We start from the raw sequence: 27,401 nt of genomic DNA on the forward strand, positions 1-27,401 counted from the left end.
GAATTCTTCCAAGCAATGCAGAGGGCCACAGGTAACCAAGATACAACTTGCTGCTCTCTGAGCCTCACACGGTCTGCCTCTGAGCAGCAAGAAGTCACAGAAACAGAAAGCACCATTTGAACTAAGCACACGATACTCAGAAATGATATAGTGGAAGGAGTATATCAGTCAGTGGTTGGAAATGTTGCTAGGGACATCATCCGCAACAGAGTGCTTTGTACAAGTGTTATCTCTTTCCTGTTCCAGTCAGGGAGTCAGCCATTCAGGCACTCCTGCAATCACATTTAACCTTTCCAGACAACCTAATTCCCTCCCTCCTTCCCTTCCGCCCCCCGCAATCCCCCTGCAGCTGCAGCACACTCGGGAGTGTGCTTTGAAGAATTTGGAAACTCATTTTGGGCAGCATGGGTCTGATTTCCAGCATCAACAGCAGGAAAAATTGGTCTCAAGCCATGACTTTGGAAACTACTCAACCTTTTTATTCTGCCAATTCACACGAAGCTTAAAACCTTTACCCATATAAATTTCTGGTTTTGCCCCAGCCCTCCTCCTCTCCCGACCCTTAGCACAACATCTCACCCTGGCAAAATACACTCTTTTCATCAGTGCTCTGACCCCAGAACATTTACCTGTGCAATCCAGCAGGTAGAACAGCAGTGCAGGCACACTGTGAATGCTTCCAGTTTTACCACCATCCTCTCATTATCAGCTTCCTACAACAGATGGACTGTAATTTCATAGACACAAGAAGATTTAATAACTGAGTGGGAGAAGTAGAAAGGGCTGCTGCTTCAGTAGCAAGAACCTGGAAGAAAAAAAAAAAAAAATCTGGAAGATTTTGGAAGAAATATGGAGGCCATTTAAGTACCAGCGAAGTATCAGCTATGAATAGAGCTGCAGCCAGGGCAATTCAGACTGCCTTCTGTTGCCAAATCTGCCTTTTTTTTTCCAGGGAAATGGGTTCCATGAGATGCAGCTAAAAATATGATAAACCTCTGTTTCAAGCTACTATGTTCCTTCTGTTGGGATGGCACCCATTTTGGTAACAATAGCCACAGTTCTCTCTAGTAAGGGTCCCTAACAGCATTTCCATTCATCCTGCGAGTCAGCTAATACATACTCTCTCCAAATTTGCAAATGATTACGAGGGGAACCGAGATGAATTTCATCATTTTGCTGCTTTCATCCCTCTGGAAAAGTCACAATGCAATCCTCTTTAGGCTTCTTCAAAGGGCAAATAAATAGCAACTAAAAATCATCCAAGCAAAATAAGGAATGAGAAATTCTTTATGTTTCAACAGTCATCAGCTTTCAACCTCACCACACTGGAAATGCTGTGGTGTTATGCACACCTTTTCCCACCCTCCATGTACTTAAAATAATACATGTGGGACACTTTCATCATATTGCTCCAAGGCTTAAAAATATATAGACAATAAATCCACATCTGTGTCATTTAGTGTAAATCTAGACAGCCCCACACAGGCAAACCTGTAGATGCTTTGCCTGTGTTCATAATCCATTCAGCGCAAGGTGAACTCAAAATCGAAGTTCATGAACTTCATGGCTTGAGGACAGCACTGCTGCTGACCCAGTGATGGAATTTCTGCTTGCACACTTGGTTTTTCTCTTGCCTCTTGGGAAGGCCTGCCTGCAAAGGTCCATGTCAATGTATATTTAGTCATTCAAACTGGAAACAACCTCAACTAGTCTAGACAAGTGAGCACACGATAACCAGCAGAGTGGCAGACACTTGAAGTGCCAAACACCTGCACCACCCTAAATCCCAGAGCCTTCTTTAGGAAGACTCCCTTCTTCTGCACCAGGTTTCTTCTTGTTTGCATTGTACACTGTTTTGAAAACCCCTTGAAAGAGAAAATCAGAAAATGAGAAACTCAAAGTTAGTTACTTGCAGAACAGAATCCTAGAGGAGGAATATGTTCAGTACAACATGTACACCTACACTCTGAGCAATTAATTTCTCTTCCTTTCATCTGCATCATAAGAGAAGTCACAAGAAAGTGAACTGAGATGAAACATTCTTGCAAAGCGGGAAGCCACAAAGTTGAGAATGTAGTGAGGAAACTGCCCCTTTGCTTTGAGCAACATTAGGAGTCGGCAAAATATTTTCAGTCCTTATGGGCTAAGCCTTAAAAAAGTCCTTCTGAAAACAAAAACATGGCAAAATATACAAAGGACAAGGAGAGTAAGAAACTCTCTGGCACACAGCAAGCTCTGTTCCTGTGTTCCAGGCAGCGACCCATCAGGAGATGTCACTCTCTGGAGAAGAAAGCGCAGCGCTGTCTCCTGGCACTGCTGTCACAGCGCAGCTTGTGCCTGAGTGACAGGCAGCTGTGCTGGCCCCATGCCAGTCGGGAGGAGCCCTCCCTCCAAAAGCCTCAGCACAGCAGTTTGCTTTTTTATCACAAAATAAACAACATGCAGAGTTACGGACACATGGAGGTATGAAATAGCATTCTCTAAGGTCAGGTGCACAACCCAGCCTGCGTTTCTGCAGTGTTTTAGTCAGGGGCTGCTCTTTCCCTGGGGACAGCAAAGCTGTACGAGGGTCACCTGGGAAAAGCCCTGCTGATCTATTTTCTTTCCATGCCATGCATAAACCTCAGCAGTGCACACAGCAGCACCAAGCCCAGCACCGCAGCTAGTGAAGAGCAGCTTCACCACATCTGTCTGTTGTGATACCCACCAACTACAGAGGCTCATTGCCACCATTTCTAGCATGCTTATGTTAATGAATGCTCTAGGCCCTGTTCAGTCATAAAATCGTCAACACAATTAAACACGTGTCAGAAAGGACAATGTGACCGCCTCCATCCTCTACATTCAAGGTAACCCCAAGCCCAGCTTCACTCCATGAAGCAATTGGCTGCATTCAGGCCACACTAGACACTGGAAGTCTTTCCAAAGATCCATCCTGAACATCTGAATCACAAGACAGTTCAACAGAAGTCCACGTCTTATTAGCCTCTGAAGTATTCAACAGGAGACAGAAATCTGCAGGAAATTAGGCTGATAAGGTGGCATTACACATTTATAGGGGACAGGATTTAAAGTAGTTTATTTAGAAGCTGTCTCAGGGCTTCTGTGCACTGATGCTGTTAATTACAGCTAGTACGAGCGCAGGGACTATTGTTAGGTGATGCTAATGAATTCCTGCCTCTCATAGGTGTTTGACCGACTGACTCTGCCTGCAGGAGGGAAGAGTGGCCGTAGAAGGTTCTGTAAGTTACAGGAAGACTTCTAGGACACCAGTTCCAATGAAACATTTTGGACTGAAAATGAGCCACAGATTTTAGCATAGCAGCAGGAGACTCACTGTACACTACCTGCTCTGATTTGCTTTGCATCATGTCAGGAATTTCTCCTTCCTCACCAGCTGCCTTCCCTTTTGGATCTAAAGTCTGAAAATGCTGGCCACATTTTGTGAAATGGATGGATCTATACCCCATTTCTCTGAAGGAGACAAGAAGCTCTGAAATCCCTCCTCAAAGCCAGACACCACCTGCCTCTCCAGTGATGGGAAGAGCCACAGAAACACAACAGTCAGCACTAAGCCTAGCAGGGGACAGGAATCCAGTTGAGTTATCTCGATGGGGAATCTAGGAAGGGTGATCTCCAGAGACAGGTGCTCTGAGAAACAGCAGATACCTGACTCCTACCAGAACAGCAAACCTGGGACCTGATGCCAGATACTGACCAGAACAAATCTAAACCAATCTGTTACCATAAAGGTGGAGGTGGAAAATTATTATCAAGATACTGGCATAGGCACCAAAGCATTGGTGGATCTGAACAGACCCCGCAATGCTGCCTGGGTGTCCCAGTTGCAGGTGGTATTGACACTCGAGATTGAAGGTCCTTTAAAAATATGACACCCAGTAGTTTTCACCCCCCCAAAAAAAAACATTTGCACACTGAGCAATTAGCAGATTCCATTATAAGGAAGGGGTAAAAGGTACCTTCCTAGGGTATCAAATGAAACAACAGGGTCTTTTCAGTGCACCTCAGAGCCCTTAGATCACCTGCAAAGACTAATTTTATTGCTCAGTGTCATGAAGACTCCAGTCACTGTCACCCCAAACTGTTTACATAGCTAAGCAAACAAGTCAACAGTCACACTGGTGCACAGCTCATTCTGTAGACGTGTAAAGGTGATCACAGGGGCAGACAGATATCAAACACAGAGTCAGGCTGAGCAATCAGCCACCCCCACATCATGTTTTCATCAGCAATCACGTCCAGTCCTCACACTGAACTTTAAGAACGGTACTAAGGATGTCCTACACAGAACTGCTCTAGTCATTACAGCCTTGCTGTAATGTCAGTCCTGTCCAGGGATCAAAGTGTATCAACACCTCAGCAAACCTACTGCTTTCCAGGTGTCCTCATCAACAACAGAGTGCTTCAACCAGTTCTCAGCCGTTTCCTGACTAGTTTTCTTTGCTGCTGCCCACAAATAGCCCTGACGGATCTCAATCAGGTCGGCTTTCCAGCCTCTCTCTTTCATTTGCTAAGAAAGGATGGATGCCCATTGCACTGGGGGTCGATATCTACCCTGTGCCCCACAAAGAGGAGAAAACAGCAGAATGTCACAGAGCGTCGCTTCTTCAAGGAGTTGTGGCCTGATGCACAGAGCCACTGATCTCTGCTCGGTACTCAGGACAGAAAGCCGTTGCACACTCCACTCTGAGCAGTGCCACAGCTGCTGTCCCAGTGTGCCAGGCACTGCAGGTCTCCTCCAGCTTCTTGCTGGTGGGACAGGGGCATCTAGTGGCTGAGCCCCGGCAGAGCAGGGAACAGCCACAGCAACACCAGTTGCAGCTACGCTGCAATCAGGGATGCGTTGCTTAACCGGGATGCAGCTGCTGCCGACACGGAGACAGATCATTACAAAATTGTTAGGCTATTAACCGCTCTATCCAGGCTAACATGTCATAAGGCAAAATATAAACACATGGTATCAGGCACACCAACTCAGACAAAATCTTCCAATACCACCTTTCAGATGCAATGCTCAGGCAGTGTACTAGCAAACACACGCAGCACAACAACCCCTTGCACTGCCTCGTAACTCCGAGAAGTCAGTGGCTCAGGCACCTCCTGTGCACAAGCACAGTGATGTCTTTTTCCTTGACAACCCATCACAGCTTAGCGATGTGAATAATCTCCCTCACCTTTGAATGCTGCTCTAGTCATTTCAGCTGATGTCTGCTGCCTTTGAAAGCCAGGGTGTCATCTTCCCCTGTTCACATCTGTGACACTGTTCAAGACTTTACATCTTTAGATGTCTCTTTGCCAGCCTGAATAGTCCTAGCCTAGCTACTTAGTCTTTGCACATAAGCCATTTCACACAGTTCATCAGATTCTTTTTTTTTGGCCTGATTGGTTCTATAACTTGTACCCCTTCTAGTTCTGCTGTCTTGTTTGAGATGAAACCAGAACTAAACACAGTATCTGAGATGCAGGTGAGCCACCGACATACATAACAGTATTCTTAGTTTTGTGCCCTTTTCCCTTCCTAGTAACAATTGACTTTCTTTTGCATGCTAATGAGCAGCGAGTTGGTGTTTTCACAGAACCACCTACCACATCTCCGGGATCTGAATGGGAATCACCAGCTCAAAGCCCACCACTGTGTGTGGATGTAGAGTCAGGACAGGATTTTACTGAATACTTAGTTTAACATCTGGCCACAATAAATGCAGGCAGGATATCAGTGAGCTGTGCCCCAGAAACACTGTCAATATAATTAACTAACTTAGCTTCTGTGACCAATACTCAGGCTTTGATGTCTTCATAGAAGCTGTTAAAAGTAAAACAATGAATGCCATGTGCAATCATGCTTACTGTGAATTGGAAAAAATAATCCAATAAAGATATTTTTTCCCTCTTCTGGATATCCTTCTCTAATGAAAAATTCTACCGTCATAATGCCAAGATATAACACTTGCTTTAGTTTCCGAAAACAAGTCTACTTAGCTGCAGAACAACACTAAGATCTTCAGTCTCTTAATATGGGCTTGAGTTTTTACTGAGATCAAATACAGCCAGCTATGGCTCTAATATTGAAAAATACCAAAGTTTCTAGTATTATCACCATTTTATACATAGTATTACAGCTGAAACAATATCAGATATTCAAAATTGTTATTTTAAAAGAGGAAAAGGACATCTTTGATCTTTCATATGTCTTATGATGCTTTGGACATCAATCCTAAATAGGCAGTATCTTTAGCCATGCTGGTGCTGAGTAAATAATGCGTAAGAAAGGCTAATAAATACAGCCGGGAAGCTTTTCACTTTTACTCTATACTCTCTGAAGCTTGAGCACAAGGAAGCTAACACACACTAAAACAGAAACAAAACAGAGGTGGGGGGATAAATGCCACAACTTGCTTTACATCTCTTAACTGTCCACAAACTTTTGTATTGCAGTAGTTCTGTCAACACATTGAGACATCTCCAGGGTGATTTTTCAGTAGGTGAAACTTCTCCCACTGCCCACGTGCTTTGCCTGTACAGTCTTCCAGGACATTCTGACACAGAGCGAGGGTGACCATGCTCTGTAGAGCACTTCCACACACAGCCTTCTGAATCCCCTTTTGCATCTGACAAGGCTATGAAGGACACTTTATCCTTGCTCACTGCTCTCTCTCACATACAGCATGCAGTCATAAAGGCAGAACAAGCAACCCCCGCATTTATTATTATGAGATTACCATGCCAAGCCCATGTGGTCCACAGCATGGAGGCCACTGTCTGAGGTCAACCCAACCCTGAGAGGAGGCTATGGAGAGCGATAGATGACAAACCACTATTTTGGAAAGGCCACTTGCCAAGTCCACACCTACACTGCCCAGTTTGGGCGCCTGCTGACCAGAGATGAGCAGTAGGTGAGATCACAGGACTGATGGATGCCTACAGCTGGGGAAGGGCAGTGGCTGCAGGAGGAGGCATCTCCTCTTGTGTAGAAAGTGTTTCATTAAGTCCTCAGGCAGGACGCCAAGTAACCTGTAGGCAGCTGTAACATCTGCAGATATTTGGGATTCACATCATCACTGGAATGAGGAGGGAGAGGACACTCAGACATCCTGAGGCTTTCTTCACGGACAATGGTGAAACATTAATTTTATCCATGTAACTGCAGGGCACACAGACATGCTACCAGTCCAGTAGGGACCACCAACAGCCAGGATACTTATGCTGCTAAAATTAGGTAAGGATTTGTCTTTTAGACAATACTGTGGAGCAGAAAATATTATGCATGGTTCTGTTCTCACAGGTGGAAAGATTTTGAGATGTCTTTTCAACCACTGATTGTGAATCACTTCAGAAACAGATTTTTCTAGGGCTGTGACAGTACTGCCAGGAATGCTACTACAGCCTGCCTTCTCACCGTTTTCTCAGTGTACTCTGATAGCTGCCTCCACACAAAATTCATCTCTAGATGTGTTCTGAACAGATTTGCTTTAACTGCCCTTTTTTTGTTTGTTTGTTTTCTTCAGCGAATCCAGCATGATCCTTCACAGACAAAGCAAACAAACAAGCCAGTCACTCCCAATCACCTCAGAGTGACTGGAACTGCAATAAGAACATGGGAGCAGTTTCTTTCTCGGGCTTATTTACTTCTCTCGTCCTGTATTCTGCATGGACAGATTACTAAGGACAACTCATGAGTCACTTACCAGGGCTCCAGGTGACAGCCACAGTGAGATACACCGGATTTATCTTGGGAAGCAACAGTTCCATTGAAGCCTGAAGTGACCGCAAGCATTTAGAAAATAACATACTGAAACATAACACCTTATCAGGGTGAGTGAGGAGAAAAGGCAGGATAATTTGGTAGAAGTATATTTGCCCTGAAGCAATCTGTGGGGGGAAAAAAAAAAAAAAAGAGTGGAATTGAAGATGAAAGATGCTGAAGCTGAAAGTGGTGCGCATTATGGTGGAAGTTAATACCGAACTGTGCTTGAGGAAAGGAGGGCAACATATATTGTTTTGAGCTGCAGGTGGAAGGGAAGACCATAATACAAAGCTGTGAATCTGGCCATAAGCAGAAGACCTCATGTTGTTTTTGCTGATGCTAGAGCTGCCTCTCTGAATACTAAAGCTGCACAGCCCATCTCCCTCCCTTGAATGCAAGGCAGTGTTGACATGATTGAAGTTCACTAAACAAGGAACAGCTGAGTGAAAAAGGAATCAAAAGCAAACACAACCAGAATTCCTTCTTTTTTGTTTGTTTCTCACCATCTCTTGCAATATTTTTTTGAGTTCTTATTTTACAGATTGTAATAAAGAATGGACAAATGGCCAGAAAAACAGAAACCCTTATAGAATACAACTGCCACAAGCATGAATGCAGCCACCTAATGTAAATTCTTTAGGCAGCTATTTCACCTAAACCCACCCAGATGGATTCAGCTCCTACGAGGGGCAGTGCCACTGCACTTGGACCTCTGCAAACCACCAAGAGCTTCACACTCAGCCACATTCTTTTGCACTTTCCCAGGAGATGTGCAGGCAAGCCTGCAAAGCCAGAAGTGCTGAGGAGTCCCAAAGCTGTGCTGGGGAATCCCAAAGCTGCACCTTTCATGCAGTTCAGTGAGACAGACCTTAAGCAGGGATGTCACAACCCATCTCAGGCCTACAGTGTCAGGAAAAGGGGAGCTGGGCACAGTGTTACACCAGGCAGAAAGGCAGCAAGGCCCAGAGTCAGAAATACAGTACACAAGGACAACTTGGCCCAATAAATGCTACCCCATAGCCAAAAGTACACTGCATATGGCTGGCTGCACAGGGACAGAAACCACAGGATGACCCCCAGTACCAGGGCATCACAGCTACGTGGCATTTGGGATGAAAAGCACTGCTCAGGCTCAGGAGCTGCAGGCACTTACCCTAAATTCACAAGAAGGACATGGAGCAGCCAGCACAAGTGAGATGCAGCAGCTCAGCAGGGGACAGCGAGGAAGAGCCCTTGTCCCTCATTCATTCCTGGCCCCAACCCAAGTGAGGAGCTACTGCTGCTGAGCATGACTCAACACAAGCTCCTTGGACCAACCTTCTGCCACTACCTGCGGCAGCTGGACACCATACCCATGGGCCCTCCAGCCACAGGGGCGACTGCATGGTGCCCATCTCACAGGGCCTCAAAATCCTGCAAGAGACCCCAAACCTCCAAGGGCCTGTGCAGCCCACAGGACCAGCTGAACAAACCATGCAGGGCTCCTACACCCCACAGGTCCAGCCACATAGAACCCCTAAACCCCACAGTGTCCCCAGACCCCACAAAGCAAGGGGCTCTAAGCCACACAGAGCCAGCCACATGGGGCCCTTAAACCCACAGTGCCAGCTGCAAGGGGCCCCAAACCCCACAGAGCTCCCTAAACTACACAGAACCAGCTACAACGGGCCCCTACAGTGTTCCCTAAATGCGATAGGGCCAGCTGCAATGGACCCCTAAGCCCCACCGAGCCTGCTGCAACGGACCCCTGAACCCTACAGGGCTCCCGCAGGGCCAGCCGGAAAAAGCCTCTAAACCCCACGGAGCCTGCAAGCATCACGGAGCCAGTGCCAGCAGCCTTTACCCGCACGCCGCGGCCCGACTGTTGCCCGGCACCCGCTCCCTTCCGGGGCGGGGCGGGACGGGGGCGGGTCGCAGCGAAGCGAAGCGGGGACGCCAGCACCATGATGGCGGAGCGGGCGCTTCGTAACCCCTATGCGGACTACGACAAGTCGTTGGCCACCAACTACTTCGACGGCGCCGGGAGGGTGAGTGGGGTCGGGCGGGGCGGCACTGGCCCCTACCCGGTTACGGCCCTCGCCGGGGCGGCCGCTGTGCTGCAGCGGCCCGGGAAGGGAAGGGCCCGCTACCGATCCCGGCCGCCGAGCCGAGCCAAGCAGCCAGGAGCCAGCCTGGTGCTGCGGTACCCAAGCGTTTATAGCAGACACCTGTCGGGTTAAAAACCACCCGGTTCCCTAGGTTGTGCGCTCTCTGGTCTTACCAAGACCCCATCTGTCAGCCGCTGTTTCCTTCACGTTTCGTGGTGGTGGGTTTTCGTTTGTTTTTTTATTTTTTATTTTTTATTCCACAGCTGACCCCTGAGTTCACGCAGCGGCTGAATAACAAGATCAGGGAGCTGCTCCAGCAGATGGAGGGGGGCCTCAGGTCGGCTGACCCAAAGGACTGCACGGCATACACTGGCTGGGCAGGTAGGGTGGCCGGTCCAAAGGGACAGAGCGGTCTCCTAGGTCAGGCCAAGGCAGATCCCGGCGTTCTTGGTTGTTTGAACAATCATAGCAGACCCATGTTGGGAGTGATGCTTCTCATGTGTGCTTTAATCCATTAAAATAAGGGGATTTCTTGGGACTCCCCATTTTCGGAGCAGGTTTCGAGCTTCAGAGGGAAGACCACGGCGTTGAAGGGCAGGATTTGGGCTTCTCTTGGTTAATAGTGCCAAACTCATGCAAAAAAAAAAAGCCAGCACCTGCTTGAGAGCAAACATGGGAACCATCGAAGAGCCTAGCTCCAAATCTGGCCATGGTGGGGATGGTGACAAGTAAACCACTGCTCCAGAAAGCAGGCAGATGCACATGGTCATTTACTTGCAAGGAGTCCTTGTATGTGGCAGCAGTGAGCCTATGGCCTGAGGTAATGTCTGTCTTTTCTGTTTGGGCTGAATTTTATCTTTTGACATTGTCTGATTGGCAGGTTGCTCCATCCTGTTCCTCAGGTAGTACCCCTCCACTTAGCCAGGGCTAGTTCTGCTCCAGTACCTGCTGGAAGGAGCAGAAATTCAAATGTAAGTATAAGGAAGTATGGGAGTCTTCCTCACACTAACTCATGTGTGCAAAGCTGCCAGGAGCTTGTCTTTCTCCTGTTGTGCGTTTTCAGCCTGCTTTTCCTTCCTTGGGAACATGCCCTGCCTTCCTCTCCCTGTTCCTACCCACTGGAGCTGGGGAGGACGCACCTTTCTCTGCCACCTCATCCTTGGCTACCACGGTGTGCTTTGTCAGCTCTCCTGCCTCCTGCGCTGTGCCAGGCTCTAGGGAGAAACCCTGGGCTACTTGCAATTATCTCATGCTTGCTGCAAGATTTTTTTTCTGCTGCCTTTTTTTTTTTAATTATTTTTGGTAATACACTGCAATCCTGAATGGCAACTTTATACATTATAATCGGGGTGTGTCTGGCTTGTGTTTGGATGCTATGGAAATGATGCCAACAGTTTGCTTAGGAGAGTGGTGTTTATTGTGTTGGTGCGAAACTAACGCTGCAGCTTGATGACAGCAGTGCCAGAAATGCCTGCTTAAAAATTTTTGTAAGGTAGACAGGCACTGAGAGCACCCTAGAGCAGTTCATAACAAATGCTATGATGCCAGTATTAAATTCCAGCGTGGGAGAATATTGATTTCATCAGCTGCAGCCTGGCAGTACTCTGCTGCCTGTGAATTTATGCATTTTTGTTCAGTGCTGGCTGATTTCACCTGTGAGACAGGTTCGGTTTTCCAGTGTGGGTGACCCTGCTCTGGGGTCCCCTCAGATGAAGAGCACTTCATACATAAAGATGGGCTTCAGTCATGAGGGTGCTACTTGGCACGATGGTGGAGTCTACCTCTGGCCAGAATAATTCAGGACATAAAGCCAGAGGACAATTAGCTGATGTTAGGAATACTCTGAAAGTCTGTCGGGAGCAGGTAAACACCTTTCCCTGGAGACTGTTCCCTTTCTTCGGGTGGCCTTAAGAGGCTTCATGGTGGAAAGTGGCTGCGGTTGTGAAACAGTGGGTGAGAGCTCTGGCAGGATTTCAGCTCACTTTTATTTGGAAGGGAGTTTCTCAAGAGGGATTCTTCTCTTTCATCCCAGGGATCATTCCTCATTGGGCGCACAACCTTCTTGCCTTGGCTAATGGGATTAGAAGAAACCCATGGACATATTTCCTGCAGGTCACAGCCAGCGAAGTGAAGTTTGCAGATATTACACTGCCTCTTTGTCACCCTCCCTTCTTTTCTAATCCTAGCTATAATAATTTATTCAGTGCTGGTTTCCAGAGACAAAATTAATTGGGCCAAGAAAGCAGCTTTTTTCCTCTAATTGCTTGTGTAGAAAAGGCTTGTTGAGTATCTTCTCATGTAAATCATTGCCCAGCAGTCTGAAATCAACCCGCGCTCTTGTGGCCACTAATAAGAGAGATTTGAAATGTGGCTTTCTTAGCACAAACCCTGCGTGAAATGTAACATACTTGAGCGTGTTACATTACACTCAGTAATACACAGCATATGCTGGCATTTTACTTGAGTGCCTGCTTCTTTCCCAACACACTTGACAGAGCCCTGGTCCCCTGGCCTGCATTTGTGCCAGGGAAGCCACAGCTTCTTGGCACCTGAGGTTGGAGCAGAGGGAGGGAAGGATTTATATTTTCAGCTCAGAGGCAGTGAAAACACGCTTTGGATCCAGATTATCCAGCGTACGGCTGAATGCCTTCAAAACTCATTTGAATCGTCTTGTTACAGTTTAATTCAGTTCCTCGTAGAGTTCAGGGCCCTGTAGGCAACACCTGGTATGTGCTTGGGTATGGACCAGACTCAGCTGTTGTGTTCTGTTTTGTCTTTTAATCAGTTTAGTAGGAGCTTTTTGTGGTCTTAATCACTGGTATCAAAGCGTTGACTGAGGGAAGGTAAACTGCCGTAAGCTAATTCTGAATCGAAGCAGTTCAAATCCTGGGAGAAGTACAACTGCCTCATCCATTTTCAAACAGATTGGCACGAGGATGCCAAAGAGTACATACGTGTGCATTGGTATTTCTCTTAGTGCAAGAGGCTTTGCTCCAAAGACTCCAAAGTGCTTCCCATGTGAGCATTCCCTTCTCTGGCAACATCATAGTTGTGGCTTTCAGAGCTCAGGGGCCTCCAAAACAGAGTGGTGAATCCAGCTGGCCTGCCCCAGCCACAGCTTTTGGCTGGCCCGTTGGCGAGTGGAGATGGGGAGCATGGCTGAGTTGCCTTTTGAAAGGACTCTTCAAAAGACACGCCAGATGAAAGAAAAGCCATTTAAGAATGGGTGGAAATTCTGACCGTACCGGTTCAGAAAAGCTGCTGGAAAAACACCTTTCATTCACTTTAGTGCAGTATCTTAGTTTTAACCTCAGAACACGAGAACTTGCATCTCCTTAAGAGAGTTCTGTTCAGAAAAGCAGAAATCCTGAGATAATCGCTAAGGAATAAGAGGCAGTGAGGCTGCATTTGATGCGAAAGAACAGAGTGCCTTGTGTCACCCACATAAACCACATTGCTGCTAAGTGCTCGGTGGGTAGTTTTTGCAGGGTCTGCATTCTTGGAGATAGTATTTGACTGGACAAGGCTCAGACCAATGGAAAATGGCCAGGCCCGAAGAGTTGTGGTGAACTGAGCCAAATCCAGTTGGCAGAGGGTCACAAGTGGTGTTCCCCGGGGCTCAGTATTTGGGCGAGTTATGTTTAATCTCTTTATCAACGATCTGGACAAGGGGATTGAGTGCACCCTTAGTAAATTTGCAGATGACACCAAATTGGGTAGGAGTGTTGATCTGCTGGAGGGTAGGACGGCCATACAGAGGGATCTGGACCGGCTGGATCGTTGGGCTGAGACCAGTTGTATGAGGTTTAACAAGGCCAAGTGCTGGGTCCTGCACTTGGGTCACAACGACCCCAGGCAGCGCTACAGGCTTGGGGAAGAATAGCTGGAAAGCTGCCTGGCAGAGAAGGATCTGGGGGTGTGGATTGACAGCTGGCTGAACATGAGCCAGCAGCGTGCCCAGGTGGCCAAAAAGGCCAACAGCATCCTGACTTGTATCAGGAATAGTGTGGCCAGCAGGACTAGAGAAGTGATTGTGCCACTGTACTTGGTGCTAGTGAGGCTACACCTTGAATCCTGTGTTCAGTTTTGGGCCCCTTGTCATAAAGAGGACATTGAAATACTGGAGAGAGTCCAGAGCAGGCAACAAAGCTGGTTCAGGGGTCTGGAGCACAAGTCTGATGGGAGTGGCTGAGGGAACTGGGGGGTTCAGCCTGGAGAAAAGGAGGCTGAGGGGAGACCTTATCGCTGTCTGCAACTACCTGAAAGGAGGTTGTAGCATGGAGGGTGTTGGTCTCTTCTCCCAAGTAGCAAGTGATAGGACAAGAGGAAATGGCCTCAAGTTGCGCCAGGGGAGGTTTAGATTGGATACTAGGAAAAAATTCTTAATGGAAAGGGTTGTGAAGCCCTGGAACAGGATGCCCAGGGCAGTGGTGGAGTCACCATCCCTGGAGGTGTTTAAAAGGCTTTTAGATAAGGTTCTTGGGGACATAGGTTAGTGCTAGAGTTAGGTTAGGTTATGGTTGGAGTTGATGATCCTGAGGGTCTCTTCCAACCAAAATGATTCTATTCAATGAAATTTGAAGTTGACCTCACTTTCAGAGGGTTGGATCAAATCACCTCTATGGATCTCTTCTAACCTAACCTATTGCAGGATTCTGTGATGAGGTAATAGATAGTTTTGGGTTGGGCTGGTTTTTTTTGTTTGGGGTTTTTTTTGGGGGGGAGGGAAGGAAGAGAAGCTGCTTTTGTAAAAAGTTTTACAGAAACAGCTTTGTTACCCAGGTTTTAGGGCTGGAGAAGCTGAGGCATCCTAAGAAGTGCCCCATGTACCACAATGCACTAAGAAGGCAAGCTGCAAGCGGTAGTAAAACACACCTGTGGCTCCGCAGACAGTTCTGAAATGGGGTGATGCATCCCACTGGAGATGTCTTACTATCCCATTCAGCATGGCTTTGGCATGCATTTGTGAGCACAAGATAACATCCCATGCATCTGCACCAGAAAAAATGCTTATTATCCTTTGAGCTGGGCTATAAAGCTATGCCACCCCCTCCATAACTTTTACCCCAGGCCTGACGCATTAAAATGACATCAGGTTTCTCACTAGAAACAATCAGGCTTCATCACTGTGTGCAGAGATATGTTTCCACTTCTTCCCTCTGTGTTTGACATCCTGCTTTGAGGGTGCTGACTTACTTCCCTGGATAACGCAAGATCTCCGAGCTCTTTATTACTGTAGATGGCAGTTTTGGAACTGGTCCTAGTTAGGTCAAGAAACCTCCTTTTGTGGCAACCTACTGTCCTTTGTGAAGCTTTGTCTCACTACTGCTCTTCTCCCACCAGTGGAACTGTTTGCAATGGTAGTGCAATCCAACATCCAGAACAAGTCTAAACTTGCAGGGAAGTTGAGGCACAGCTTTACTTCTCTTTGGTCAGCAGAATGGTTATATGGATGAGAGGTTCCTTCAGCCTGCTGCAGTGCTTTAGCTATCAATCAAGAACTTTTCTGGTATCTCTAGCGATGTCCGCTCTGTTGAAAGCAATGGTTGCTAAAGTCAGGGCCATTGGCACAAACCATTCCACTTCTACTATGTAAATTTAAGTCTCCTCCTCTGTCCCCCGCAGTCTCTAATGTAAAGCACCCTTCTGCATCTACAATACTGGTCATACAGGACAGCAAGAGGAGACAGATGTTGTTTACTGTCCTGCTGATGATGTTAAATAAAGAGGCTTTGTGAGAGACATGCAGAAGTGATTTTTGCCTCCTGATTCCCTGCAGTGAGCAACCGTTCCAGGCATTAACACTCCAGTGTTTTGGCTTCCTGCACACCAGAGAGGGCACTGCCTCTGAAATGTGCTGTCAACACCTTGGCACACAGGTGACTGCAGTTTATGTCCCTCTATATACATCTGTGGGCCTGCCCTCCTCTGCTGGCCTTCCATACATGTGGGCTCACAGACAGCAACAGAGCAAGCCGCGGGCTGAAGGCTGCACTGCACTGTGCCCTTCTCATCAGCTCAGCAGTATGAATTCCGTGAGGAATGAATTGAGAAAATCAGCTTTACGTTCAGTTTGTAAGGCCTTTGAGTCTAAAAAAAAGAAAAATAAAGAAAAATGAATGATTTGGGGAAGCAACTCATCCCTTCCATCTTTTAGTATAGATCAGTGGTTTTTTTGGAGACTTTTCTAAAGGTGCCTGGGCCAGGGAGGAAAGGGTGCAAGAAATGTTTTAAAAGAGAGGCAAAGAAGTCAGAGAAAAACAATGCTGAAATATTTACTTTCTAAGAATTCAGTCCTAGTAGTGGTCTTAGCGTGGTAGTTATGTACATAATTAGGGTGGTATGATGGCAGTGGGAATAGAAGCTACTTACAAAGCAAAAAGTTGTATATTAAAGCAGATAAGTCAAGAGTGCAAGTTGTGCTCAGACAGCTATCAGGCCTATTAAAGTCTAGAAGCTGTGCTAGGTGTTAAATAAGTCAAGGAGAGTCACTTGACATTTGCTAGCTGAAAGAGGAAGGTTCCCCTTTAAAGAAGAGCTTCATATCCACATCCTTATAGACTTGAGTGATGGCACCGTACATCTGAGCTCTCTCTGGAAATACTGAACTGCTTAGAGAGAGAACAAGGTTATTAGCTTCAGCAGGAAATGGAAATTTGCCCTTAATATACGTGTGGAATTGAACTGCCTGTAGCATGAAGCTTTGGAGATTACCCATGCAAAATGAGAAAACGATCTAAATTTAGATTTGTCCTCAGTACCATGGAAAGTAATTTTGCAGCATGCTTGTCCTTCCTCACCTTACCACGTTGACATCTGTAGAGATTGGCTCTATTAATTTAGGTTTAAACACAGAAGCTGAGTCTTTTTCAAAATGGTTACTGGTAAGGGGAGAAATAGGCTTTTCTCAAAGTGGTGTAGGCCAGTAGCTTTCTTCAGTGTATGTTCGAGGATGCCTTCCAGATCAGAAGGGTGGTTCAAATGTGGCAGACCTTCCAGACACAGACTTATTGAGGGCTCCTCGGTTACCTACTGAAAGCTTCAAGAGCTGGATGAACACGGGCAGACAGAGGCAAAGGACAGCAACTGATGTGATTTCTCAGTAGTGGAGTTGTTTCTGTAGCTGACCAGCCCATTGAAAACCTCCTGGGAGGACCATGCAGCCTTTTCCAGCATTTCAGGCAGCTGTATCTGTTTCAGACAAGGGCCGATTTCATGAGTGATGTGCTGCAGAGGAGGGTCAGGCAGCTCCTTTCTTTTCTAGGATGCACTAGTGCTTGCTGTAGGGTTTGGGACCTGCTCAGCAGCAGGTGATGATGTCTGCGGAGCTGTAACAACCTCTCTGGTGCTGCTGAGTGGGAGGGAGGAAAGAAAAAAAAAAGCCAAATAAGATGTCTAAGCGTGCTGCTCATTAGTGCTGGTGATGTGCCACTTTTATAAAAAAATCCGTTCCAAGCTAAGTGACCCAGCACTTTACTTCCTGGCATGGGAAAAAATAATTGAGATAGGGAAACAACTCATCACTGCTCTGCCACAAGTACTGTCTTGTCCAGAGATGACCTTTTTTTTTTTTCCCTCCACTGTTTAGCAGCAGTCCCAGGTACAGTTAATAGATTTCGGTGGGTTTGTGTAGGTCTTATCTTTTACTCCTTGCTGCTAAAATTGTATGTAACTCGTGTATCCTCCAGCACCTCCTGGGTAAGACACTGCTGTTTGTCATGACCTGCAATACACTCTCGAGCAGCATCAGGTACAAGGAGGTTGAAAAGCAGGAAAAAAAGCTGTGGATGCTGCAGCTATGGGTTATGTCCCTGGATGTGCCTGAGAAGCCTGTCAAGGTGCCTTACGCCCCAGATGAGGCTGGGGGCCAGGCTTTTAGATTTGTTAAAACAGCCAGGGTGCATAGCAGGGAGAGCCAACTTTTCTGGTGGGTGCAACCTTTATGTTCCTTTTGCAGGCATTGCTTTGCTGTATTTGCACCTGCACGATGTGTATGGAGACCCAGCCTACCTTCAGGTGGCCCATGAGTACGTGAAGAAGAGCCTGAGCTGTCTGACAAAACGATCCATCACATTCTTGTGCGGAGATGCCGGGCCCCTGGCAGTGGCTGCCGTCGTCTACCACAAACTGCAGAACCAGAAGCAATCGAACGACTGCATCACTCGGTAAAACGCTTGGTTGTGTCTTTGAACTAAGGTTCCTCTTGCTTGTGGTGCTGGTCTGGGCTTGTACCGGGCACTCTCTGACAAGCCTGAATACATTTTGTTGCAGTCTTACGTGAGAGAGAATCCAGTAACTTAGCAAGGCAGCACAAACTTGTTCTGCCCCGGGGAATGAGCTAGCTTTGGGACAAACACGCTTGCCTGATAGCCTGCCAGCTGGTGTTGCCATCTTAACAATAATTCCAATAAACACAGGAAGAAAAAAAATACCAAAATTAAAAAAAAAAAGAAGGCAGGTTTTGGTATTTTTTCAGAACCCTTAAACTTAGTTTTACAGCCATTTTGATGAAAAAGATAAATGTGGCAGGCTGATTAGATTTTGTCATTTGCTTACACTTGCTATTTGTTCATTGACTTTGACTTAAACCTAAGATTGACAGCATCCCTTTCAACTGCTGAATGCAGCTGGTTATGATTCATATATTTCTATTTCCTGCCTATCCTCAACTGTTTTCAAATGTATTTTTGTTGAGTACTTAAGAAAAGGACAAACAAGCAGTCCTACAGTCAGATCAGCATGCGGCAGAGGAAGAAAGAAAGTCAAGGAGATGCAGTTGTGAGCTTTTCTTGCTTAAGGGAGATCAGTTTTGAGGAGGTGAGAAATGGCCCTGTAAAGAGTTTCCGTTTACGCGTGGTCAGCACAAAACCGAGATGAAACCCCTGACGCTTCAGAACAACATTGAGTGCCCTTAAACAGCCACAGGCAAGTGATGCAAAATATCCATTAAAAAAGCCATGGGTGGGAATCAGAGGTGCCTGTATGGTTTGGACACCAAGTTCCCCCTGCCTTAACTAAGAACAGCTTCTTTTTTATGTGGATGCAGTCACTCTGAGGACAGAACTCTGTTCTTTATTTTTGAAATAATCTGTGGTTTAGGTTTTGCTTAATACTGTGTCAAAGTGGTGAATCTCACTGTGATTAATATATTTGCTAACAAAAAGAGAACTAATCTGTCAAACAGTACTGGCCAGGTGTAGTCAATACATAAGCCCCTAATTGTGAAAAATCCCTAATTCATGTTTTCTTTGTGTAGCTCTCTCCTCACTAGATCCCTCCTGTTCTGCCTACAGTCTTGTGGCAGAATGGAAACTCGTGATTAATTCTGCACTGCCATCTAATGGTACACTAAAGGCAGAGCCTTGGAAATTGGTTTCTTCATATATCTGAGAGGAAGAAAGAAGAAAAATGTGGCTTTCTTGAAGAAACAGTTATACTGTCCTTACTCTGCCACCAGTTCCCATGCCACCTTTAAAAAGAGAGTATTTATTTGAGAAATAGCCCCTTTAATCAAAACTCTTAAGTTAGTTTTGAGTGTGCTGTTACAGAACAGTTGCTAAGTTATGCAGTGCAAGTGCATAGGAAGTGCCCTTCTAGTACAGCTGTGGAGAAGGAGGGCTTCTCTCCATTTTGTTCTCTGTGTTTTAAAACACCTCATCTTTACAGAGCCTGAGGAGAGAAATCCATCAGCCAGGTTTTATCTGCAGTGGACGAGACAGAAGCTTGCTTTTTTTGTTAGCTCCTTGCTCTTGCCTAAATGAGTTCATGACCAACAAACGTGCTTTTTTGCTCTGGCGAGACTATACTTCTAGGCTAGCCCGTTTTCCAAGAGGCTGTGAAAATCTGAGCCATGTTCCAGGAGTCTTCTTGTCCCTGCCATCTCCCACCAATTCAGAAGTTCAAAGGTTTGCTTTTAGAGCCAGTGGCATACAAACATCCCATCTTGCTCTAAAGCTGCCTTGCTCTCCCTCTGCCCAGAAACTACTGATTTTTGACAGTTGAGGTAATAGGTGTGGGCAGAAGTGGCTCTTGCCTTTCAGAGACCTTGATTTATCCCCTCGCACTTGAGAAATGCATTCTGTGTGCAATCAGTCCAGCAGCATCGCAGGCATCTCCTGCTGCCATGCCATGCAGCTCTGCCCCACACCTCTAACACCACGGAAACCGCTGGCAGGCTTCCTCCCCTCATTATCCGGACTGAGAAAGCAGCTAGAGGCAGAAGCAATAATGTGTAAGGAGCAGGAATAGTAGCTCCAGCTGCTCCAGATTTTCCCATGAAAAGAAGATTTCACATCCAGACCTCAGAAAATCCGTGCTGTGGGTATTACTGTTTATCCACCCATCCATTCCTCTATGGCACCTGACAGTTCCCTGGCATTTTGGAGCAAAACAGCACCACCAGCCAGCATCCCTTGTGGCCAGTGCTGCTGGGCAGAGCCCCTCTGTCAAAACACTCTTTTCCTCCCTGGAAAAACCCTCCTCTTCATCTGCCTTCCTTGGACAGGGGACGTGAGGAGGCAGCAGGGCTTTCCTTTCAGCCCAGGCAGCTGAGAGAGGGACCCCTGCTTACTCCTACTCTTGGATGCAAAGTCTGTCTCTTGGGTTTAGTCTGCAAAAAATCTGCCCTGTGGAGCAACGCAACATCTCAAGTGGTACATGAGGAGACAGGACCTTGAGACACTGCGCTCTCCTTTCTCCTTTAATATCCTTGCTCTCTTTGAGTCCAGTGCCAAGGGAAAGTTTCCTGCCGTGGGCAGTCACAGCCCAGCATCCTCTCTCTGCTTTGAGGGCACTCTGGACATTTGGTTGCTTCTTGTCTTTGCAACACATTGCCGTGCCCAGGAGCAAAGGCTGCCAAGGCACCTTTTCTGTTCCTCTCGCTGCTGTGACAGGGAAGCCCTGCACACACACAGTTCTCCTGCCTGGTTCCTCAGCCTTCTCCTTGTTGCAGCCACAGCAGGAAACAGCTGAGGGAACAGCTGTGAAGCCACTTATGCTGGTAATTTAAAAGCGATGGCATTTTTCTCACTGTTGTCTCAGGGGTGAATGGAAAAATAAAGCCAAAACCAGTCACATCCCTGCCTCGTGCTCTGACAGGGAAAGACATCCAGCGTTGTTGGAAGTGTAATGAGAGGCAAAACAATGGAAAAATTGCATGAAGAGTGAACTGGGCTACAAATCACCAGTGTGAAGAGCTGTCAGTCTCTGTTAGCATTGCAGGAATATCATCAATCTTGCATTGTGATAATAGAAAAATGGCAGTTGTGGGCTAAAGCCTGGTGCCAGCCAAACTGTCCCTAGTGTGGGGTTGCACCACAGTCAGCCCCACAGCACTTAGGCTCTGCTGAGCTGTCCTCACTACTGCTCAGCTCTCCCTGGAGAAGATTTCTTACATGTGCTACAGAGGCTTGATGTTAAACAACATTTCCAGCTGCTTCATGCCACCTCTTATCTAGATTTTTAGCTCGTGGAGGCACCTCTTTCTTCACTGACAGCATAGCCCTGGCCACTAGCAGGCATGGAAGGAGAGGGGCTTTTCTGTTAGGAATTCTGAGAATAAAGGGTGAGATTTTTCCATATAACATCAACACTAGTTTGACTTTCTAGCATTTCTTGAGCAGCCAAATTAAACAGATACCACTTAAGCTTGACAATAGTCATTTTGGCAGAGGGTCTGCCTTGCCAACAGCATCACAGAGAGGCAACAGTGTGTAGGCTTTCCTGAGCAGTCAGCAGTTTCCTATAGCCCAGGTTTCCCCACAAGTAGCTTTCCCAGAGCTGGTGCTCTAGGAAACAAGCACGCAGTATGACTGCATTGTAAAGAGCTGAGCAGACTAAAGCAATAACCCAAACAAAAAGAAGGAAAGAGCGATTCTGCTCCCTGCATAGCTGGAAGGCTGAGACCCAGAGACTGGCCTGACATCTCCCAGGGCACGGGCAGCATGAAGGAACAAACCATGTTTTTGAACTCCAGTCTCACTGCTTGTTTACATGGTTTTGAGTGTCACCTAATCTCTCCCATATGAATTTTTCTTTGTAGTTTGCTCCATCTACACAAGCTCGACTCACGAGTGCCAGATGAACTGCTGTACGGGCGCATGGGCTACCTCTATGCACTGCTATTTGTGAACAAGCACTTGGGAAAGGAAAAGATCCCTCAAAGTCTCATTCAGCAGGTACTGTGGCTTCTGCTGATTTCTTTAGCTGTCTCTTCCCGTGCAGCTTATCCTCAGGCAGGTAAAAATCAGTGCTAGATGTAAAGAACTCTGGCAACAAGGGAGAAATCACATCACAGTATCCCTGTTGCACTTCTTCCAAAGGGACAGAGCACCACACACTCCCCCACCATCCATACAAAACCATCGGCAGTGCTGACCTGGTGTACATTTCACTCCCTCACCCACAGTCTTCCCTCTGCTTGAGCAGAAAAATAACTCTTTTGTTCTGTACCAGGATGCTTACTGTTCTGTATCAGCAGCATTTCCCTCACCTGCATCTGTTCCCATCCACAGGTCTGTGAAGCCGTTGTAGCCTCAGGAGAGAGCTTGGCCAAAAGGAGGAACTTTACAGAAAAGAGCCCGCTGATGTACGAGTGGTACCAGGAGTACTACGTAGGGGCAGCCCATGGTTTGGCTGGGATTTACTACTATCTCATGCAGGTAAGAGGCGCTGGAGGGGAGGGGCCTTTAGCAGCTGTTCTCACATTTCTTTCAACAAGGAGGAGCATTTAAATTGGCTTGTGGTGATGTCAAACTGGGCAAGAACCCTTGTCTGATAGACTTACTCCTGGGTTTGATCACACATCCTTACTTCTAAAGGTTTTTTCTAAATCTGCGAGATTGTATTTTCCACTTCTGTGGCGATCAGTAGGGAAATGTGGTCTGCATTAGACCAGCAGTTCCACATAATGAAGTCCTGTAGGTCAGCTGGATCTGAGCTTCCCCCTCTTGTGTTAATGGCCTATAAAGTATTCTCATTTGTTGTTATCTCTGGGCTTCCTACATTTTTTTAGCTAGAAACTCAGAGCAATCTTGGGTCATTACCAAATGAGGATCTCTGTAAGAAAAACGTGGTGAAAGGGATTGTGTTCATAGTGGGAAATCTTTGTTTGCAAATTAGGGCTTACATCTAAATGTTAAAGAAATGGGGCCTTTGATAAAGCGGCTGAATTCTATAGTGCCTGAAGTAGGGAAGGCAAGATGAGAGATGGGGAGCTGCAGTGCTCCTTTGATTTGGTGCTTTCTCACAATTTTGCACAACTCCCTGGAGCTCTGGGAATCTTTGCTTCCCCAGCTCTGAAATAAGGGTGATAATTCCCCTATGTGGGTTACTTTGTAAATAAATTTATAGTGATTAAGGCAACAGTAACAACAGTAAATAACATTACATTTTCAAAGCACTAAGGGCACCTGCCGAACAACACAAATTATTTTAACAAAGCAAGATTCATAGAAATAGGTGATAACTTTATTAGACCTGACTCTTAAGGATGTGTAAAAAAAGCCTCCAGGATTCAAGTATTTGAGCTTCCCTTCAGCAGTCTCAAAGTTCAAGCCCATATACAGGATAAGCAGAATTCCTGTGAATATAACCCTCTTATGTGGCTAACAGAGGAAGGGATGGTTGATGTTCTTTAAGCAGGAGATTTGGCAAGAGAAGGATGTGATTATTGCCCAGGAGTGCAGAACAGCTAGTTGGGAGCAGGGAGATGGCAGTGTGCCGTGAGCCCAAATTTGCACTAAGTCCCCGAGCTTGTTCCCAAGCTGGTGTTTTCAAGAATTTTAAGTGAAGTCTCCCATAAAATACTGCATGGGCTTCATGCTTCTCTGCTGTATGAACTACGAGGAACCTGGATTAGCCAAGCATGATGCACAAAAAGCCTTGGGGGAAGTAAACAAGGGAAACATGGACAGGCAGACATTCAACTTTTCTCTCTAATGGTTTTACAGCACAAGTATTGGTTTTTAATTTTGAAGTTATCAACCCGGGAACAGTGTGATCCTTAGATTAGAGTCCTCATTGCAGTCTGCTGTGGGAAGTCAGAACTGCACAGATTTCATGTGGAGAGTGTCACTGGAAGGGGACACTGAAGCCACTCCCTTGGTTCTGTCTGAGGTCAGTGGTGAAGTCACCCCTTGCAATTACCCAGAAACATCTGTGAACATGCAGCAGCATAGCCCACCAGTGGGGCTGGCCAAGCAGCTCGGAGTGGACATGCTCTAGGTGCTAGGAATCATTCCTAGTAGTAATCTTTAGTGCTGGTTTTACAGAGTTTATTTCTTTACTCCAGCTCTGGGTACCAGAAACTATTCCTACTCATCTTCAGGAAAAGCAGCAGAAAGCTTTCTTGCTTAGAGGACCTGGTGACATACTAGGGACAGCCTTTGTTTCTGGGGATACAAGGGTATGACTGGAAATAAGTCCCTACCAAAGGGCAGAGAAGCCTGGGGCCAAGTGGATATTTGTAATGTGTGAAAGCCTGAACCAAAATGACAACTTGATTTACAAGGAGCAAGAGGGAACATGGCCACAGTTGGTTCTGGTTTTGCCTTTCAGGCAGATCTTGAGCTCCTTAGGGAGAGACAGAATGGCAGTTCTCCCTAATCTAATGTTTTCTGTCTCGTAGCCTGACCTTGGAGTGAGCCAAGTAAAACTGCACAACACAGTCAAACCTAGTGTGGACTACGTCTGCCAGCTCAAGTTCCCATCTGGCAATTACCCTCCATGCATCGAGGACAGGAGAGACCTACTCGTCCACTGGTGCCATGGGGCACCAGGTGTTATCTACATGCTTGTCCAGGCCTACAAGGTACCAGAAACCTTGCAAAGATCCTTTGGGACCCCCAAACATGGAACTTCATCATGGAGAAGACTCTGTTGAGACTTCCCCTGCCTAAGAGTAGGATGGCTTGTTACAATGAAATCAACCACAGGGACCACTAACCGAAGCAGAAATTAGTCTTGTAAAAAATTATTTCTGAAAATACATGCCAGCTGTGAGAGTGTCCTGTTGCAGGTGACTGATGGTGACAACTAGTTGTGTGGAAAGTAACAGTCATACAGCCTCATTCATCATTTCAAAAACATCCTCCTTTAAAGTGGACAGCAAAGTCACAGCATTAACACTTCAGTAGGAGAGAAACTAGTGAACCCAAGCCTCTTCACTCACACAGGGATGCTCTTTGTGTGGAGGAAATTGCCTCAACGAGAAGGACTGTTTCTTGTTTCTGCAGGTCTTTGGGGAACAGCAGTACCTAGATGATGCCCTACAGTGTGCAGAAGTGATCTGGCAGTATGGGCTACTGAAGAAGGGCTATGGGCTGTGCCACGGGACAGCTGGCAATGCTTATGGCTTCCTAGCACTGTACAACCTCACCCAGAACATGAAGTACCTGTACAGGGCCTGCAAGGTGAGACCCTGCTTAAGGAAGGGAGGGGAAATTACTCGCTTCTGCCCTTTACCTCACTACCTTTGTCTTTGAAACCTAATTTCTAGTGTGGCAGAGACACATCTAGATCTAGTCTAGAATAGTCTCTTCAGCAGCATAGTCACTGTCTGACAGCCTGTACAGAAGGAATATCCTGCAGAAGCCTTGCTCTGCAAGGGATAATGTGAGGATGAGGGGGGTTTTATTTTGTTTGTTTGTTTGTTTTGTTTTTTTTTTTTAAGATCTATCCTTAATAAAATTTGAATTTTTTTTTGTTCTTTTCTCAGTTTGCAGAGTGGTGTTTAAGCTATGGTCAACATGGGTGCCGAACTCCAGACACACCATTCTCTCTCTTTGAAGGTAACCTCCATCCCTACACTTGTGTTTTGCTCATGGATCTGTGCTAGTCCAGCACCAAGGAAAGCCAAATACACACTCCACTGAAGTCTCTGCAGAACTCAGCGTAGAGGATGGGAAGGGAATGGTATTCACTGTTTCAACCCTTGCCCAGAAGCAGTCTTGTAGTACAGGCTAATGCCTTAGCTGGAGCACCTTGTCCTCTTAGACCTCCCATACAGATTGTGCACACAGGCCTCAAAGGGAATTCTTTAATGCATACAGGCCGAATTCTACCTTATGATAATTTGTAGCCTGGCTTCTCAGGCAGTCTCTTTTCTGTGCATTTTTAAGTATTAAAGTCCTCCATGGGCTTTTCTAGTTCCATTCCAAAGGTGAGTGAGGAACCAACAGGGCTGCTTTTGTAGGCCATGTTGGTTCTTGTGGCATTTTGTGGCTCCTGCTAACAACTCCTCCAACATCTGCTGGTTCCTCAGCTAATGTGCATCTCCCCAGCTTTGCTGCAGGCCAAGGAACAAGGGCAGTTACATCAGTGAGGACCTGAAGCAGCAATGTCTCGGGGTCCAAAGTTTGGCAAAGATATTCGGCTTGTTAAACCTGCAGACAGTAAAGCAGAAGGGAGGAAGCTGGAGCATGGGAAGACCCATCATGTTTCCCAAGGTGCTTTTCAACATTTGATGAACTTCAAAATGCCCACTGAAGTAACTAAGTCAGTTGGGAAACCTGGGTTAGGACCCTGGAAATATTTAGGTGCTTCTAAAAATGTTTTCCTTTCTTCTGACTTCATAACTTGCTCACCCTCTGGATAACTGATAAAATAGGTGCCCAAAGGGAATCTCACTGAAGGATGTTTTGTTTTCTTACCCTCAGGAATGGCTGGAACAATTTACTTTCTTGCTGACCTGCTGGTGCCAACCAAAGCCAGGTTCCCTGCGTTTGAACTCTAAATCTGAGCTTGGCAGTTTCCTGCCTGAATCCTTCTGCAATTGGAAAAGCAGTTCGAAGTTGCTTTCTCCCTCTTCCAACTCATTGTTGTTCACCTAACTGAATGTAAATCCATCCTTCTGAGGGCATGCTGAGTTCTCTAATATTTCTAGCCATTTCATTGCATTGTTTCAATTTAAAAGATAGAACACAGATTTGCTGGTGTCTTCTAAAAACGCAGGGCTGCAGGTAGGAGCAGGGAGAAAATGTACAGTATTTTGTTGGCTATAGTTTTGCTATTTTCTGTATTGCATTCCCTGGGAGAAAGTTTTCTATTGAACGTAATTTCAGCTATTTTTTTGTTGTTGTGCTGACAAGTAGTTGCAGCAACTTAGTTGCCTTTGGAAAACAAAAGATGAAAAAGTGAGACTATTGCCCTGCCTCTTTCTGAGCACTGAGGGAGTAAGCAGCTTAGTAGCTGGGCTGCTGCACATGAAGCAAATGTGATGGACTGGGGAGTCTTTATATATGTTTTTTTAATGTCAGATTGCAAGTGGCACAGCTGGAACTGACATGCCAAAGTGTTGTCCTGAATTTCTACCTATTGTTAAAGGGAAAGACTATGTATAGTTCTTTTTTTGCACTTTTTCCAGTGACAGACAAATAAATCCACTAGCTTTTGTGCTTATTTGCTGTCTTATGCTAAACCTTGCAAAAGTCCATTGATCATCTAATGGAAAACTCCATTCTAAAAGGGAGCTAAGCATGCTAGCTGGTGTGGTCTCTTCTGTTTAGCTTTCAAAGTTTATTTTGCAGTCTTTATTTAAAATTGTGTATGAA

At 46.2% G+C, this 27,401-nt stretch overlaps 1 protein-coding gene across 1 annotated transcript; it reads left to right on the plus strand.

Moving 5' to 3' along the window:
* The first annotated feature begins 9,673 nt into the window (after positions 1–9,673).
* LANCL1 (LanC like glutathione S-transferase 1) lies at positions 9,674–27,249 on the plus strand. The gene is made up of 9 exons (XM_082056341.1): positions 9,674–9,792; positions 10,116–10,233; positions 17,810–18,017; positions 21,893–22,028; positions 22,365–22,511; positions 24,479–24,661; positions 25,086–25,262; positions 25,568–25,640; positions 26,508–27,249. Exons 1-9 carry the CDS (start codon positions 9,709–9,711, stop codon positions 26,582–26,584), a joined length of 1,203 nt encoding a protein of 400 aa, XP_081912467.1. The 5' UTR covers positions 9,674–9,708; the 3' UTR covers positions 26,585–27,249.
* The last annotated feature ends 152 nt before the right edge of the window (positions 27,250–27,401 follow it).

This window comes from Streptopelia decaocto (genome assembly GCF_964273445.1).
Source record: "Streptopelia decaocto genome assembly, chromosome: 6".
NCBI classification, from domain to species: Eukaryota; Metazoa; Chordata; class Aves; order Columbiformes; family Columbidae; genus Streptopelia; species Streptopelia decaocto.